This window comes from Condylostylus longicornis, unplaced genomic scaffold (assembly GCF_029603195.1).
Source record: "Condylostylus longicornis isolate FDR11 unplaced genomic scaffold, ASM2960319v2 ptg000107l, whole genome shotgun sequence".
Classification (NCBI taxonomy): domain Eukaryota; kingdom Metazoa; phylum Arthropoda; class Insecta; order Diptera; family Dolichopodidae; genus Condylostylus; species Condylostylus longicornis.
Genome location: NW_026578075.1, coordinates 4,358,927 through 4,377,344, shown reverse-complemented (window position 1 = coordinate 4,377,344; position 18,418 = coordinate 4,358,927). Strand labels below are relative to the sequence as shown.

At 23.6% G+C, this 18,418-nt stretch overlaps 2 protein-coding genes across 4 annotated transcripts; one reads left to right on the top strand and one right to left on the bottom strand.

Moving 5' to 3' along the window:
- The first annotated feature begins 551 nt into the window (after positions 1-551).
- On the top strand, positions 552-2,254 carry LOC129614284 (serine protease HTRA2, mitochondrial). Its single transcript, XM_055528816.1, has 3 exons — positions 552-1,676; positions 1,732-1,936; positions 2,116-2,254. Exons 1-2 carry the CDS (start codon positions 562-564, stop codon positions 1,895-1,897), a joined length of 1,281 nt encoding a protein of 426 aa, XP_055384791.1. The 5' UTR covers positions 552-561; the 3' UTR covers positions 1,898-1,936; positions 2,116-2,254.
- Positions 2,255-2,705: 451 nt separating this feature from the next.
- LOC129614285 (N-acetyl-D-glucosamine kinase) lies at positions 2,706-18,168 on the bottom strand. Of its 3 annotated transcripts, none has more exons than XM_055528817.1 (5): positions 18,019-18,168; positions 6,137-6,271; positions 4,071-4,281; positions 3,635-3,860; positions 2,706-3,531 (listed from the first exon to the last, which is right to left on the bottom strand). In XM_055528817.1, the coding sequence occupies exons 2-5, from the start codon at positions 6,160-6,162 to the stop codon at positions 2,966-2,968; spliced, it is 1,029 nt and encodes a 342-aa protein (XP_055384792.1). In that variant the 5' UTR covers positions 6,163-6,271; positions 18,019-18,168; the 3' UTR covers positions 2,706-2,965. The 3 variants fall into 3 exon arrangements, with proteins under 3 accessions (XP_055384792.1, XP_055384794.1, XP_055384793.1); XM_055528819.1 differs by lacking the exon at positions 18,019-18,168 and adding an exon at positions 17,951-17,968; XM_055528818.1 differs by lacking the exon at positions 18,019-18,168 and adding an exon at positions 9,290-9,412.
- Between the last annotated feature and the right edge of the window lie 250 nt (positions 18,169-18,418).

Below are 18,418 nucleotides of genomic sequence, written 5' to 3'. Positions count from 1 at the left end.
AATGCCATTTAACTGCCTTTTCCACAGAAAGTTTTTTTTTTTAAATAAAAGAACTATTTTAGACAGTGAATAAGAAAAATATTATACGAATTTTGAAGAAAAATTAATATTAATAAGAGGAACAGTTACATATGTATATGTAACTGTAAATGATATTTAGGTTTTGGTTAAAATTATGTAAGCTAAAATGATATTACTCTTTTTTTGCATCTAGGCATGAAATTAAAACATTTAATTAATACAAAAATTCTTATATTAAATTTCAAAAACGAAAAGCAATGGATTTTAAAAGAATTTCTTTCGCATTAACAAGAAGAAAAATGGAATACCTAATTTTGTTACAATTTAAGAGAATAAAAATATGTGCTTAAACTTATTTTAATAATAGCTAAATTTTTTTAAACGGTAAGATTTACTTATCGTGATGTAAACTGTTGAGAAACATTAGATTTTTTTTCCACTTTCAAGTTAACTGTCAAAACTACCTATGTTTTGACAGTGAGTGAGTATCCTTTTTCTTGTTATTTTTTTTTTTTTTGAATCATTTTAATTGTATATAAAATGTTTTCGGGTATTGCACTTAGAACTTCTAAATCGATTTTAATAAATTATAATTGTTATAAAAATAATGCGCTTTTATATAATTCTGTAAGACACTTAAGTTTTAGTCCTTTCAAGAAAGAAAAAGAAAGATTTAAAAGACCGTTGATACTGCATTCAACAAGTTTTTTAATTGGTTCAGTTTCAGTCAGTATATTATTTGGTTATTTGATTTGGCGAGCTATTAAAAATCAAAAAATATTGCCAGTTGTTTATAATGCAAGTCTCATAGCCTCACCGAAATGCGATATTTCATCTTTAGCTGGTCGTCGCAATAAATATAATTTTATAGCAGATGTTGTAGAAGTGTGCGGTCCGGCTGTGGTTTACATTGAAATTAAAGACACCAAACGTTTTGATTACTTTACTGGTCAACCTTTTACTGCTTCCAACGGTTCTGGTTTTATTGTTGAGTCTGATGGTCTTATTTTGACCAATGCTCATGTCGTCATAAATAAACCGCACACTGTAGTAAGCGTAAGATTAAGTGATGGAAGAACTTTCCCCGGAGTAGTTGAAACGGTTGATCCTACATCTGATTTAGCTACTGTAAGAATACAGTGCAAAAATCTACCCACAATGAAACTTGGGGAGTCAAGTTCACTTCGATCAGGTGAATGGGTGGTAGCAATGGGAAGTCCCTTGGCTTTAAGTAATACCGTAACTGCTGGTGTAATTAGCTCAACACAAAGAGCATCACATGAACTAGGACTGAGGGGTCGCGATATTAATTATGTTCAAACAGATGCAGCAATTACATTTGGGAATTCTGGCGGTCCATTAGTAAATTTAGATGGCGAGGTAATTGGCATTAATAGCATGAAAGTTACAGCCGGAATAAGTTTTGCCATACCTATAGATTATGCCAAAAATTTTTTAAAAAAAAGTGAAGAAAGGAGAAAAAAAGGTGGTTCAGTTACACCTGGAGGTCCCATACGGAGATATGTTGGAATAACAATGTTAACTTTAACAAACGAAATTTTAACAGAATTAAAACATAGAAGTGATACTGTTCCTGAAAATATTACCCATGGAGTTTTAGTATGGAAAGTTATAGTTGGATCGCCTGCTCACCAGTAAGTCAACTACAATTCACATTTTCTCAATTAATTTTTTGAAATCCTTTTATAGAGGTGGATTAAACCCTGGGGACATAGTTGTTGATATTAATGGAAAAAATGTGCATAATTCTTCTGATATTTATGAGATACTTTCAGACAAGGATGAAATATTAAATATTACTATTTATCGCGGATTAAAAAAAATGAAAATCAAAGTCAAACCAGAAGAGTCATAACGAGCTATTCCTCAATTTTCCATTTACCTAAATTTATATGTAAGTGTATTCATTAATATTTTTATTATTACATATGTACTTTTATAATTTTCTACTCAATATGTTTTTTTAATAAATTTTATTTGGCAATCTGTCAATCACGAATTCCATCATTTACATATATTGACTGATCAAATATACGCTTGTATTTATGCACCCAAAATATTGTATTTTTGCAGATTTACAATTTACCTGTTTAGACACAAAGGTGTTTTAATGTTAACCCTTTTTAGAGAAATAAAATGTAAGAGCATATTTTGTTAAACTTTCACTAGTGGTAAAAAACTTGTAAAAATAAACATTTTTTAATATTAAATTTTAGTGCAATATAAAAAATCAGTAAATTGTTTCTCAAATTTTAAAACTGAAATTGATTTTAAATTTTATTTAAAAAAGTAATGCATTGTCTTGGAAGTTATGGGTATTTGTAAATAAGACGTATTCAAATTTTTTAATAAAAACTTAGAGTTAGGAATACGATATTATGGTAATATTATTTAACATATGTACAAATTATATTACTATAATAAAATCAGTATCCAGCAAAATATTTTTATTCCTTTATTATTTATCACCCTTCAAGTTAGCCTTTGTTTTATTTGAACTATAATAAAACTAATTGGCTAATACGCTAATACAAACAAAGTCTTTTCAATTGAATACGTTCGTTCAATTTTATTTTAATTTACAATATTGTTTTACTTTTATCTGAGCATTTTAATTTTAAAATATTGTAAATACATTTTCTTATAAGAATAGATACACATATTAAAAAAAAATTGCAAATATTCGTAATTCACACTATCCTAAATTTTAAATAAAGATTACGTATGATTTAAGACATTCATTTTTAAATTCATTCTAACAACATTTTGTTTTAGTAATCAATCTCCTATCATTTACGATAAACAATTTCCAATCTCAAGTCTATAACAGCTTTATATATTTTAATTTACTTGTATGTACATCTAATTTATTTTTAATAATAAAGTAATATCAATTTAATTATATCCATTAATAGAAATACTATTATATACAACCATTTTGTTTATGCTGCTTATATGTATAAAAAAGTTTATAGTTAGCTTCATAATTCCTTGGAAAATCATGATTTACACCATCTACTCCTAAATAAACTGGGCCCATTGCAATTGAATTTGTAGGAGTAACCATTTGTAATCCGAAATCTATAGATACATTATTTAGCTCATTTATAAAACCTTCTCGCATAAGTTTCCAACTTAACCATACTGAACCAACACAAAGAACTCTTAAGTCCCCACTATCTACCAGAGATTTCTGTACTTTTGGAAGTAAAGCTATAACAAATCTTGCCAATAGTCGTCCAGCCTCATTAAATAAATACCGACAAAGTTTATCATCGTTTTCAGCAGCTAATGCTAGTTTTTTGCATAAACTAGCAAAAAATGGTTTATCAAATTTTGCATAACAATGATCTAATATATCTCTTCTGTTTTGTAATGAAAAGTGCTCTTTGGTTAATTCCCAAGCTTTATCAATAGGATATGGTGATTTTTCGAAATTGTCCATATCATCAAAAATTATTTTTATTGCACGATGTGACACCCACCATGCTGAAATATAAAAAAAAATTATATATTTTTATTTTTAATACTGTACAGGTATGCATCGAATTTTAATGTAAGTACGTATGCGAAATTAAGAATAATTCCTTACCGCTGCCTTCATCACCAAGAAAATTGCCCCATCCCCCGCACCCATGCACAGATCCATCAGGATTTCTAAGTAAAGCATTTGAACCGGTTCCTGAAATAAGAACCAGACCTCCTTTTGCAGAAACCGCAGCAATGCTACCAACAGTATCACTACAAACTACATAATGTTCAGCAATATCTGGATATTTTGATCGTAATGCATTACGCAATTGGCTATTTGTTGCCTCCTATAAAAATTTAATTCTTATTTAATATATTTCAATTGCAAATCGTTTTACTTTTTAAGCCAGTAGGTACGCGGATGTATAGAAAAACATTTTTTCTTTTATGTGAATAGAAAATGGGTGAGTAAAATTAAAGTTACCATGACCATGCTCTTTTAAATCGATTTTTATATTATTTTTAAATTATATCTTATAATTTTTGTATATTTTTACCTGTTCACATCCGCTTAAACTTAAACCTAAGCTTATTAATTTTGTTGTTTGATTGATTTTTGCTTCCTTTTTTCCTTTTTCAATCATGTCGGCAATACGTTTGGCTACTTCTGGAATTCCAGAAATCCAGTGATTTGTTCCAAGACCCGTTACTGTACTAAGTATTTCACCTTCTTCATTACAAATTATAAGTTTTGAATGGGTTGCGCCACTAAAAACAAATACAATTAAAATTACAAAATTTGCTTAACAAAATTAAAGCTTAGCAAGTCAGTTCATTTTTTTTTGTAATAGCTTACAAGAATTTTACAATAATAAAAACCGTTAATAAACTATATATATTTGAATGAAGTTTCTTAATTGTTCAAACAATTCAAATACTTTAGAAGCTTTCTAATTTCAAAAGTGCAAAAATAAAGCAGAATCAAAAATTTTGGATCAATTTTGGATCAATAAAAATTTTTTTAGCGAATAAATTAAAAAGTAAAAAACGTAAAATTTATATTTTCAGTGGGCGAAGTAAAAAACATGCAAAACAAAAATTACAACAGGTAAACTTGGAAGTAAAAATAATAACATAAATAAAATAAACAAAAAATTGTAAATTTAAGCTTTCAAAATTATGCAAGAAGCGAAGTCTTATCAACAGTAATAGTAACAGTAATTGTTACTATTATCAATATTAGCGTGTAACTTTTGATAATATTTAAAAGTGCCTGTATGGCATTAAGAATTGAAAAAAATGTTTATTCCACACTAATTTTAAAACAACAAATTTTTGCTACAATTTCATCAAGAAAGTTGCAATTATAAAATTAGAATTGAATTTTGCAATTATAAAATTTGAATTGAAATTTCTTTGTGTTTTTTGAGTGGAGGATTCGTAATAAGGGTTTCATAAAACTGAAAAAGGACAAGTTTAGATTTAATTATATTCAGTAGTGAGTTTGTAAAGCGAGCTGCCAAATTAATACTTCGGTTTACTTTGAAAAATTTTTCAATTAGTACAAAAAATATTAAAGCAAATAAGAACAAACAATTTGTATAACAAATATTAGTAATTAGCAAAAAGCATATTTTTGTCACAAAAATTAAAAATCTAATTATTCTCATATTAATTTTTATAATTATTTCAGATTTTCTTGATACATACTTGTTTAGTGTTACCGGACACTATAATTTTCCAACATAATACAATTGTTTTCTAAAGTAAAATAAAAATTGAATAAAATCAGCTGTCCAACCGGTATTTTACTTTGCAAATTAGCATAATGTTATAAATTGTTTTTTTATTGTTTTTTGATAATATTTGCTTGAAATATTCATGCCTTAGTTATAAGTTATCATGAAAGAATTATTAAAGTATTTTAATTATTATATGATATGAATGCATTATTGAATTTGAAATCTATAACAAAGATGTAATTGATAATGTCAAATGCCGGTTGACAACAAATGGTTACCAACCGGCAATCAACAATATTTATGCTAAAAAAATTTTTGTACATCAAACTTCATATACAACTTTTACTTATACATCTGGAGGTCACTAATCGGCAATTAATCATATTTATACTAAAAAAACTTTTGTATATCAAATTTGTACAGCTTTTGCTTGCAGCCAGTTGGCAACTGCTTTAACAACTAAATTTCATTAAATAAAATGTTTTTCCTTTTTGAAATTTTTCATTTTGCACAACACAACAAAATTAGCAGTTGAAATTTTTTATAATAATATATGTTGCCAACGTTAAAAAGTTACAATGCTTTTGTAAACTGCAATATCGATTATAAGATGCAAAAGTATTCAACGTGCATTTTATATTATCGATTACATCTTTAATTAACACTTTACGATCTCATATTTTAATATGAAATGTTCCAATTTGCAATTTTTTTGTTCTACAAAATATAAATTGATAATTTAGCAAAATAATTTTAACAATTTACAAAATCTATAATATTTCGTTAAGATTCTATTCTATTAATTTTTATTTCTGCTTTATTTTTTTCTCATAATTGGAATATTAACAATAAAAAAAATTAAATTAAAAAAAAAGACTTACCCCTCAATTCCTCCATAATATTTCATGTTTTAAATAAAATTTTCTATTCTTTATTAATAAATATTTTTCTTAATAATTTTTCTGAAAATTTCTGCTTTAAATAGCAGTCCAAAGTGCATCATTCGTATTGAAGTTCTGTAATAAAAATTATTTTTCTTTTATATATTATATTATTTAATTTAATTTAATTAAAATATTGTATTTGCTTTAATCATTTAATTGAAAGAAAAAATCATTTTTAATTTATTAGACGAATTGCTGGCTATTTAGGTTGAGCTCTACAAGTAAAATGAAATCATAAAAAAAGAAAAAAAAAAAAACATAATTTTAACGTCACAAAAAATATTTTAAATTAGTGTGATTTAAAATGTGTATATGCCTTCTCTTTAGTTGAAGAGAAAGAGCTTAGAACGTTTTTTAGATAAAATTAAGCTTTAATTATCTTGAATTTCTCTATTTATTTTGTTCCATACATGATTCATAATTTTATCAAATTATTATTTTACGGTAATATAAAACCTATATATACAGGCTAAATGCATAAATAAGAAAATAAAAGACTGTCGTCATAAAATTTTAAAATTTATATACAAGATCATAAAATAATTTTTATTTCTATTTGTTAAATGAGCGAAAAAGACTTTACAGCTAAATTAAACTTTTAATAAGTGAATATATTTTTTTTCATCCTACATTCTGCACCCTGAAATTATTATACATTTCTAATATTTATAATACCCTCATTTATCAATAATAAATTTTTTGAAGTAAGTTAGTAAGGAACTCAAAATAGAAACAAAATATCAAGCTAAAATTTTATCTTGCAAACGCAATTCGCGTAATATTTTCAAAAAGTTTTTTTTGTTTTTTATATTTACTCATTGAATATCGTAAAGATTTAAATTTATAATTTTACTATTTATTTGAATATTTATTTATTTCAAAACAAATATAATAAATGCTTGTTTTCATTTTAAAACTAAATAATCGCTAATATTAAAATCGCTATTCTGTTCGCTAATTTAGACATTGCTAATATTAGAGTAAGCAAAATACCTTCTATATATATTCGTCTAAAAATTTAATTTTTATTTTACAAACAAATAGATATACAAAACAAAACAAAAAAATAAAAGAATAAGACCTTTAGTAGTTTGTTTGCCAATAATAATTGTTTATATTAAAGCTTAACAGTAATTGAGTTATATAAAATTATTGAATTTATTGTATAAACATTTTATATTTTATAAGAATTGTATATAGATACAAAATTTAAGATAATTAAATTTACATTGTGTAAGTATATCTAGTTTATTTTCATATTATCTATTATAGAAAAACTTCATTATTGAATCAAAAGAATTGAGATAGTTAATTAAATAGAACGAAATTTTTGAATGAATTTGAATAAATATGGGGAGTATATCTTTTGTATTTTTCCATATTAATATACAATATAACAAATTCATAGTATTTGAAAAGAAAAATATTTCTTGTTCAAATGGATTCTTTTAAGATTAAAGCTATTAACGAAGCTATTAAATTTTTCTTAAATTTTTGATGTTGGTATACCGTATATATATATGAATTGTTCATAATATTATGAAGCTAAGTCACACACCATTCATACGCCTGAGATTTATTTAAATGTGTATATGAATAATTCAATTTTCGGCTATATTTATTTTTAATAATGAATTAATTGCGGCTATAGTTTTAATTGAGATATTTGTAATTTATTTTGTTCATATAGTACTTTTTATCAAAGAGCCTTTGAATTTCTTTAGGAATATTTTTGAAATTATAGTTCAACAATTAGTTTAACATTCTTAGCATTTGGTCTATTTATGATTAATGATATCATTATGCACATAAATAATTTATTAAAGTGGATATAATATGTGTACAAATAAATAATAAAGCTTAATAAATAAATTCTTAACTAAAAAATTTGATTTATCACTAATTAAATATTGCAATTATTTCATATTTTTTTTTATAGTTGAATTTTAATTAATATATAATACAAATGTATAATATATAATATGTAATTTATTTATATTTATATACATACAAACATACACAGGTATATGCGTATTTAAGTATCTATTTTGAGGAAATAGGAAATAATTAAGTATTAAAACCTTCAAAAATCACATTCTTTAATAAACATAATTACTGGCACTAAAATGCGTTTCGCATCGATAATATTAAATTTACCCGTAATTAACTCCTATAAGTATGCTACAAATGTATATGCACATATTGCCGGTATCTATTCTGATATTTTGCACTGTTTCAATATATTATAAGCTTTATTTCTCATTCAAAATTTAAGAGAATGAGATATAAAGTATTTTTTAGAAAAAAAAGGGTGAAACATCTGAAATGTATTGCTTCGAATGCATTGAACAGTCTAAATCGACAGATTAACTGAAATTTATTGAAATCTGAAATCTCATTACAACAAAATATTCTTGGAAAATAATTTTATAAAATCAAATTAAAATTTTGCATTGAAATCATATTCAAATGTTTTTTGAGCAAAATTTAAAAAATTGCTTAACACAAAATCTAAAAAGCAGAAAGATTTGAACTTTTTAACTTGAAATAACTGAAATAACACAAACTATGTATAATTTATAAAACTAAATTTACGATTTTAAAGAAATTTCAATTAAAAAATTTTAAACAAAACTATAAAGTTTACAAAATTCAATTGGTCCCTTTCCCAACTTTTCATTTTTTTAAAATGTTTTACTTATCATCATTTTCTACACACTCATATTATATTATTTGTAACATTAATTTTTTCAAATAAGAAAAAGGATTGAAAAGGACACTTATCTGTTTATATTATGTTATGACAGTTTGTTATCAGTATTGTCATGCGGAAAAAATAAATAAATGTTTTTGAACAATCAATTATTCATGCAATTGCATTTATGCTATAATATAGTGTTATCAGATAACTTAAGTGATAAGCTTATATTTAAGCATATTTTGGATATAATTTTAATTTTATTTTTTAAATTAAACTTAAAATATTGTTAAATATTATATTATAAATATATGACTCTAATATTTTAGCACAATGCCACAAATTCTTTTATATATGATAAAAATTTTTATTCTAAGAAAATTTTCATTTACCTTACGTAAATATTAACTATTTTTATATCAGATTAAATTATTTTTATATTAAATTAAAATTTAAAAAAAAAATATTATCTATATTTTTGTTCTATCACTGAAATCACAAATTAATTATGAAAATATGAAAAACAACTTTATTTATATAGAATAAAATTGACAAGAATAAGCATATGTATGTACATTTAAATTTCGCATGCGCAACATTTATTCGTATGTGGACCACTGTATTTTTTTGAATATTTACATAATCAGAGAAATCGTTGTTTTTAGTACGAGTTAAAAAAAACTGAAAAAAGTAATTATGTATTATCAGTTTCCTGTATATACTCTGAAATGAAAATAACATTAAAAATAATTTGTTTTTAAAAGCAACAGTGCGGGTTACTTGGATCGCATTTTGAATTTTAAAATTTAATATTAATTTATTTGTATATAATATTGTTTTTTAATCTTATACACATCTGTATATATACATTGTATATATGTATATAAATGCTTTCCCAAATTCGAAAATTATAAAATCATTACTTATGCCTAAAATATCAATCACAAAATCCTTCAATTAATTTTCCAAGGTTATCAAAAAATTCTCAATAGAAGTTTTTTTTTTTAATAATTTTCAATTTAATCTTTTCAATAACAGTACTAAATTTCAAGGATTAAATATTAATGTATTAATGATAAGGTGATATGATGTTTCAATATAATAACTCATATTTTTAATTAACAAATTATAAATTTTGTAATATTCTAAAAACAAAAATGGTACTTTAGTTTTAAAACACATAATTAAGTAATATAATAACATAAGGAAAATATAATAAATAAGTTGTTAAACTATTGAAATTCAAAATTTGGCGGGTGGAATTCTCGCAAAACCCTATCTTATGTCTTTTCTTTTAAATCGGTAGCCCTTCTAGAAGTACCGGTAGCTTTTCACACCTCCGAAGTAGCTATATACATATATACTCGTATAATGTAAAATAGGATGGTTTTCAATAAAGAATTGTAAATGTAAATTCAAGGTATTGCGTAGCCTAGTGGGTAGTATGGTAATTTGATAACCACAAGGTTATTAGATCGATGCTTGCCTAAATATTGTCATTTTTTAACTTTATTTTGTTTAAATTTTTTTGTTTTATTTCTTTTTTGATATATAACAGATAAATATTGTTATAAAACTTTCAAGAAAAATTTCCAAAAAAATATTGTTATAATACTTTGGAAAAATTCCCAAAAATTAAGCATGTATGTATATTGTTTTTAAAGCTTCCCAACGAATTTTTTTTTATAGCTTCCTATATGAATTGAATGATATTCAAAAATGTGCTTAAACATATAGAAATAAATTTTAAACTCGTAATTATTAAATCAAGGGGATAAACATACAGAAATAAATTTTTCAATTGAAGAAAATGTTTAGGCATAAACAAAATAATAATTTTATTCAAATATATGTATGCTCTAGAATTTAGCATTTTAGAGTTTTTCGCTCGAACAATAAGAAATGAAATTTTAAGTACATACATATATACATACATAAATTGTGTATGTACATTTTTTTCAAGGTTCCTAACGAAACATAATATTCAAAAACAATAACAAATAAAGCATCAATATTTAGAATTTAATTTCTTTTAATATCTTACGTTTAAATTCTTATATATATATATATAACTTTGGCGGGCTCGCTTTAAAATATTAAAAGTATTCATTAAGTATAATCAATGAAAATAAATATATTTTTATAATATACTTTCTGTCTTTGATTAAACTGTATACATATGTTAAGCTCTAACTCATATAACGTAGTATTCTAGTAAGAATTTGTAAAATTCTAAAGCTTTTCCGAATTTTTAAAATTCTTGGACAGTAGGGAAATTGATAATTGATTAATCAAGATTAATAATTAAAATTTAGAATTTTTTCATAATGAAAACACATTTGGTTTACAACGATCTAAATCTAATGCAGAAAGTATATAAATTTTATTATAATTACTTATCAAATTGTAATTTCCGATTAATTGAGTTGATTATTTATAAGTCGAGCATTGGTTGGGCATTTTTGTTTAAAAATCCTTCTATAGTGACTTATTTTTTTTTTTTTGATTTTTTTAATGAACAAGTTTCGAGACCTATTACATCATTTACGGGTATACGTGTTTATAAAAAATTCACGTACTAATGATGAGACAATAAGGCCTAATATATATTTATTGTGATACACGTTTTTTAACAAAACAAAAAAGAAGAATCAAAATAAATCACTAGAAGGATTTCTTAAATATTTGACTTTAAATTAAATAAATCCAATTCACAACAGTTTTAAAACCCTGAACTTCATTATACCCATATATGAATTATTTTTGTCTCTCTCACAACAAATTGGGTGTGATATATAAATTCTTAAGATTTGATAAAAATGCAGTAAGACAAACAAAAGATACTAATAATTCATAGAATTTAAAATATTTCTTATTTTTTCAGTAATTAGTAAAATGAAGCCGCCTTAAAACTGAATATTTTTTAATAACTACTCAAATCCTTTAAATAATGAGCAAAAAACAGATTTTCTGACATTCCTGATATTGAAATTTAATTTCTAAAACTGAAAATATAATTTCTATTCCAATCAATTATTTGAAATTCCTATTTCTATTTGAATCTTAATTGATATACTTGTATTTTCTTGATCTATATAAAAAAAATCAAAAAAAATAAATTAATTTTTGTATCATCAGCCTTTAATTTAGTAAGGTCATTGTAAAATTAGAATTCTACTGAAGGAAAAACAAAACTTATAATGTTAATGTCGGAGTTTGGTTATCTACGCTTCATAGATAGGTACATTTTTTTTTTTCGTTTTAAAATAAAACGTAAATTCTAAATTTAGAAAAAAAAAATAAAGATGAACTTTTAATTTTTATATTAATTTTTTATTTATTAAATTAATTATATAATATAATTTTATTTCGTATACATATAAGATTCAACAAATCATTATTTAGAATTTTAAAAAATTTTGTTTAACTTTTGAACTGTTTTGTTCTTATCTTTATTGTTTGATTCCATAAGGTTTGACACGAAATTGAGAATGAAGTGTGTTTGTATGAACAAAAATGGCACATGTTTTTACTCTTTTTTTACTTATTTTTTTTTAATTATATTGCTAAGCAAATTTTTAGGGAAAATAAAATTTTAAAATATTTTCAAAATAATTCTATATATAACAAAAATTTCATTCAAATTGTTATAAACAATATTATATAACAATATAATTAATTTTACCAGCCTCTAATAAGACATCTATAGTTCGAATAATATAACAGGAAATGATAACCAGATCTAGTATAGATTCAAAAAGGGAAAATTACAAATAATTATTAAATATATATTAATGTATACGAGTAACGGAATATTAAATTCACACCATAACTGTTATACTATATATAGAACATATTTTAAACTATATACGATAAAACTAGCCAATAAATTTTAAATTTCCGCTATATATATAAATAATTATTTTAGGCATAAAAATTTGTGCTTTTTGTAGCTCTTTTCAGAAGCGAATAAATTATATTTATACATACATATATGTATAAAAATTTCAAAAATTTGAGAGATTCCTAAAAGTCGGTACTTTATCAAAAACTTAATTTATATATAAATTATTTAATTAACAATCACGTGAATACTAAAAATAATTCAGAGCATGAAATAATTATTACAAAAAAGTTACCATAAAAATTTACATTAAACCGGCTATTAAAAGAATAACCCACCAACTTATTATTTATTAAAAAAAAAAACTTAATTCTAAAATTAATTTATCGTTTTTATAACATGTTTAAATTCTACAATAAAAAGCTGAGAATCATAAACTTCTTAACCTGTTTTGAATGACAACAATTTTCATATATTTATGTATATGAAGGTACATTCATCGTTCTTGTATTTAATAAGATTTTATCCCATATTACGTATAGCACACGAATTTTATACTTCAAGGTCATTTGAAATATTTCCTTTACTTTATGGTGTTAAGAAACAAAAAAAAAGAGAAATAAAAATAAATACCGTTTTATAAAGCACAAAGAGTGAATGTAAATGCATGTATGTATACTTAGTTTGGCTCCTAAGTTTTCTGTTATTAAAATAAACTTTTCAAAGTTAATATTCAAAAAACGGATAAAAAACATTATTCTACTTTCTTTTGACTAAAATGTCACATGACAAAAATTACGATTAATTTTGATATTACATATGTATTTATTGTCATGAATCATATATTTATTGCTATATGTGGGGGTTTTCGTTCTAGCACTCTGCGCAGAAAGTTCTACACTAAAACTTAAATTTCTAAACCGCAACGTTCAACAGAATGCAATAACTTCAAACGATCTACATAATATCTTCTGTGCAGTGTACAATTTTCGAACGTGCTACAAGTTCGAATTAACTACTCCAGAACTGAATTAACGAAAGCTTCCTGTTATTATAATAATTATAAATTACATAGAAGTAATCATAGAATTAAAAAAATTAGAAAAATAAATTTCGAAATGCACTTAAGACCTTCTTCTTTACGACGCGCATTCTTAAATGCGCAATAGATTCAATTATCAATTTAATATTAATGTGATTTAAATTTCTCTTACACAATAACATTGTCAAAGCGAATATTACCCCCGTTATTATTTATAATTTGGACATTTTACTGCGCATATATTATAATATTATTAATGGCCATTCAAATAACAATTTTGTAAGAAAATGCAAAATCTAACATAATTATTATACTGAACAGTAATAATCAAATATATTTTCATTTTAATTATTCTATTTTTAGAAATGACGTAATATCAGACAAACTAGCCAAGTATATTACTGTGTTTCAAATTCTATAACAGAGCAGCGGATTTTGAAATTTATGATATACTTTCTCTTATCTTTTAAATTTAAATGAAAATGCCGCCTTTATGTAACTAATTCGAATTGAATGCTATGTGTATGTCATCAATTTTATTAAGAAATACAAGGAATTTATAAGTATGTATATAGTAATACAAACCCGTTATTAGTAATATAGCAAAAACCGTTATGGCTAAAATATACAATTTGAAAAAAAAAAAACCCTTGTACACAAATACCGCATACACGTTTATTATTTATCGCGAACAATAAATTATTTGGGCTTTAAAATTTATAGCCCAATATTTTATCCATATGATATTATCAACTACATATTATGTACTTTATCACGAATTCAACTCCAGGAAAAATTACTTAAACACTGCAATATTTATATACATAATCAAACTATTAAGACAAATTTATTATTTTATAATATTTATTACAATGTTAATGTAAATATTTACAAATATTTGAAGAATAAAAACAAAAAAAATTCAATATTAAATATGACAAGGATCTTATAGTATAATGCTTTAAAAAATTATATGTTAGAAGTTAGAACATTTTTCTGATTATACTTTTAATAATATGGTTAAGCTTTCGTATAAATTTTCCCTATATTACATGAAATTTAATACCCTATAGCCTATAGATTATATAAAATATAATCTTTCAAGAGGATAATCAACAGTTTGTTATTAATTGAGATTACTTATACGGCATATAATAAATTTACCGTTATGTAAAAATTGTCATTATGAAAAAGTATTAAGTTGTGATTATTAACATGAGAGCAATAATATGAGAGGAAATTTTTATTTGTTTGGTTAGAAAATCAGTTTTTATAACATCAACAAATCGCGTTAGATATTTTCGGAGTATGTATATGGTATTGGTAAATTTTTAGTCTCTGAAATAGTATGATCTGATTTCTTCTGGAAATAATTCGTTAATTTACATTTCGAAAAATATGAAAATACCCTCCTGCAAAAGTACAATTGTTGAAATACACGGTGCGTTGATAAATTCATCACATCTATAAAATAACTTTAAGTATAAATTTTTTCATATAAATCAATTTAGATAAATGTTTTTCCAACACTGGTATACACTTTTATTAAAATTCCAACATTTAAAATGCATTGCAGTTATTTTTGCATTTAGAATATCATGCTGACTATTTCCAGGTAATATTCTTTATCTACATATAGGTATGTGTACATTTGTGTCCTATAGTACTTTTATAATAATGACCAATACTATTATATTGTACATACATATATATACAGAATAATACAATTTTTACTGATTTTTTTTGTATAATATTTATCACATACCTACTTGTATATTACAAAATCTACATAAATTAGTGCAGATATCAGTTAAACTTGTGTTACTGCCCCACATGATTTTTAATATTATATTATAACTACAGTGTACATACATATGTATTTATATGTACCCACATATGTTAAGTATCTTATTTAAAACTTGTTCGCTTTTATCTTTTATTGCGGATATACCCACAAAATATGACATTGAAATTTTTTTTATCTATAGTTGTAGTTATTGATGTAAATCTGTACATATTTTACAATATGTATTGCATAAAAGTATATATTATACTGTAGTATATACAATAATTTACAAAACATATACTGATTATATTTTATCTTACTTAACAGCATGTACAGTTAAAATTTCATAAATTTGAAAAGAAAATTGAGTTCGCTTTCATATTTTTTGAATTTCTAAAAACATTTACAATGCAAAACTAATGCATGACTGCTTAATATTTTTGAATCAGTTCAGTGACTTTTAGGATTCTCTTTAATAATGTACCGAAGTAATTTTAGCAGTTTTTGTATAAAATGTTGCAATTTTTCTTGATACACACACACATAATATGTATGCATTTTTAACGTAAAGTGTGTACATAATATGCATTGTATATGTATGTATGTATGTATGTATTTATATGAAAAAAAATTAAAAAAAAAAATGGAAAATTAGATACCCTGATACTTTTTAATACTTTACAACAAGTAAAGGTTTCGAAATATATACCTAGATGTATTGATAGATAAGTTTTAATAAATCTAAATTAAGGCAGATATACATACATATTTATATTTTCAGTAAAGATAGGTTAAATGACAAATTTTGGTAATACACGCACTGGAAATTCAAATGTATGTACGTATGCATTTTTAAATTTTATAGACTTGTATAAGAGTAGGTACTTATCATAAGATAAGTCAAATGCAAGTTTATGAATATTTATGATTGTGCTAAAAAAATCTGTGCTAAAACTTTTTCTCTTTCATTTATTTGCTATGTATATATATATATATATATATATGTATGTATATACAATCAGACAATCAAGTACAGTATAACACAGTTAAGTGGAAATCGATCACCTAATAAGATTTTGATCACCAAAGCGGGTTTCCGACTTACATATATCAATGAATTCAATTTAAAAATTCTCTCCAATATTAAAAAAATAAATTTATACAATAAAAAATATTAAAATTATAAATTAAAACTTAATATTTTAAGTTTTACTTTTACTTTTCAGATAATACTATTATTATAAATGCTTATTGTATTTATCTTCACCAAGCTGAAATTAGTTTCCTAAGTATTTCGAAGTAATTAAATTTACAAAAGCAATTGAAATTTTTTCTTTTTGTTAAATTTTTTAGTACCTACATATATACTTGTACTCTCATTTAATTTGTATGTTTTCAAAAGCCGTCTAGATTATTAACCACTTTTTTTTTATTAATTTTCCTAATTAGAACACAAAAATAATTGAAGTCCTACTGGTAACACTTTAATGTGACCCACTGAGTCTTATTTCGCTTTACGCACATAAGTTAACGCAAAAGCCGGTTCTTGAATATTAAGATTTTTGTGTGTGATAGATAGACGTGAAAGCAATGGTTTTTTTTTTTTGTTTTTTTGTATAAGAAAAAATGTAACATAATAAAAAAGTTATAGGTAAAGAAAGATGCGATTATATTTCAGATATTTGGAAAATCTAAGTTCATTTGTTAACAAATAATATTGTATACCTACAAAATTGTTCACATATTTTCATTAAATGCCTGTTATATTACTCAATAATAATATTATGTAATTTGTTTTAATTATATAATGCAAAATCAATTACATAGCAATTTATTTGAAATGAATTTAAAAAGTAACAATTCATAAGCGAAAAGACTAATTTAATTGTAACAAAAAAAAAGTAATTTTCTTAAATTTTAACTCCCCTTGTTTCCCCCAACAACTCTGTACTGATATCCTAAAATACAATATAATACTTTAATATAATTCATAACCAAAATATTTTTGAGTCAACTTTAACCACTTGCAATCAAATACCGCTTATAAAAATGATTTGTAATGATTTTTTTTTTTATATACATACATAATAAAATATTTTATGTATTTTTGCATAAGTACAAGATCCTCACAAAATTTAGATTAATCAGTTTCTGTATGAATATACCATGTATGTACATACATCTATACACGTTTACAAATACATACATTGTATGATACATACACAAACATGAATCCATACCATATTAATATGTACATATATCTACAGCATGCTTAGAAAGTTGTATAGTGGCATATATTTATATTATTGGCAATTTTATCGCCAACGTCAACACAAATTTGTAAATTAATTGTAAAAGATCAACTTAAAAATAAAGCTCACATTAGAATTAAAAGTAAAAGTTTTACTTTTTTTAAATAAAATGTTAATTAACAAGTATAAGTACTAACCAAAAAGCAAATATACTTTATTCAATTCAAGAAAAATTAATTGTCTTTTATGCCTTTTTGATTTTTATTAATTTATGTATTTTTTTTATTTATTTCACACGTAAAAAAACAACATTTTCTTTTGATTTCTAAAAATATAAATATTATACAACCGAGTGGAATGAATGCACAAAAGAGACTAAACACATATTTTTGTTTGCTATAGTAAAATTAATTCTCATAAAAAAGTTTTTCATTTCTTTTCTTTTTTTGTTTAGCAATCTTGATTGATTCTTCTTGTTTCTTATTCAAAAAAATTTGTATTTATTGTCGTGCAACCGGTCAATTGTCCCCCCCCCCTACTTTTTTCAATCAGTTACTGTTTTATAGCCAAAGATTAATAAAATTTTCATTTTAATAC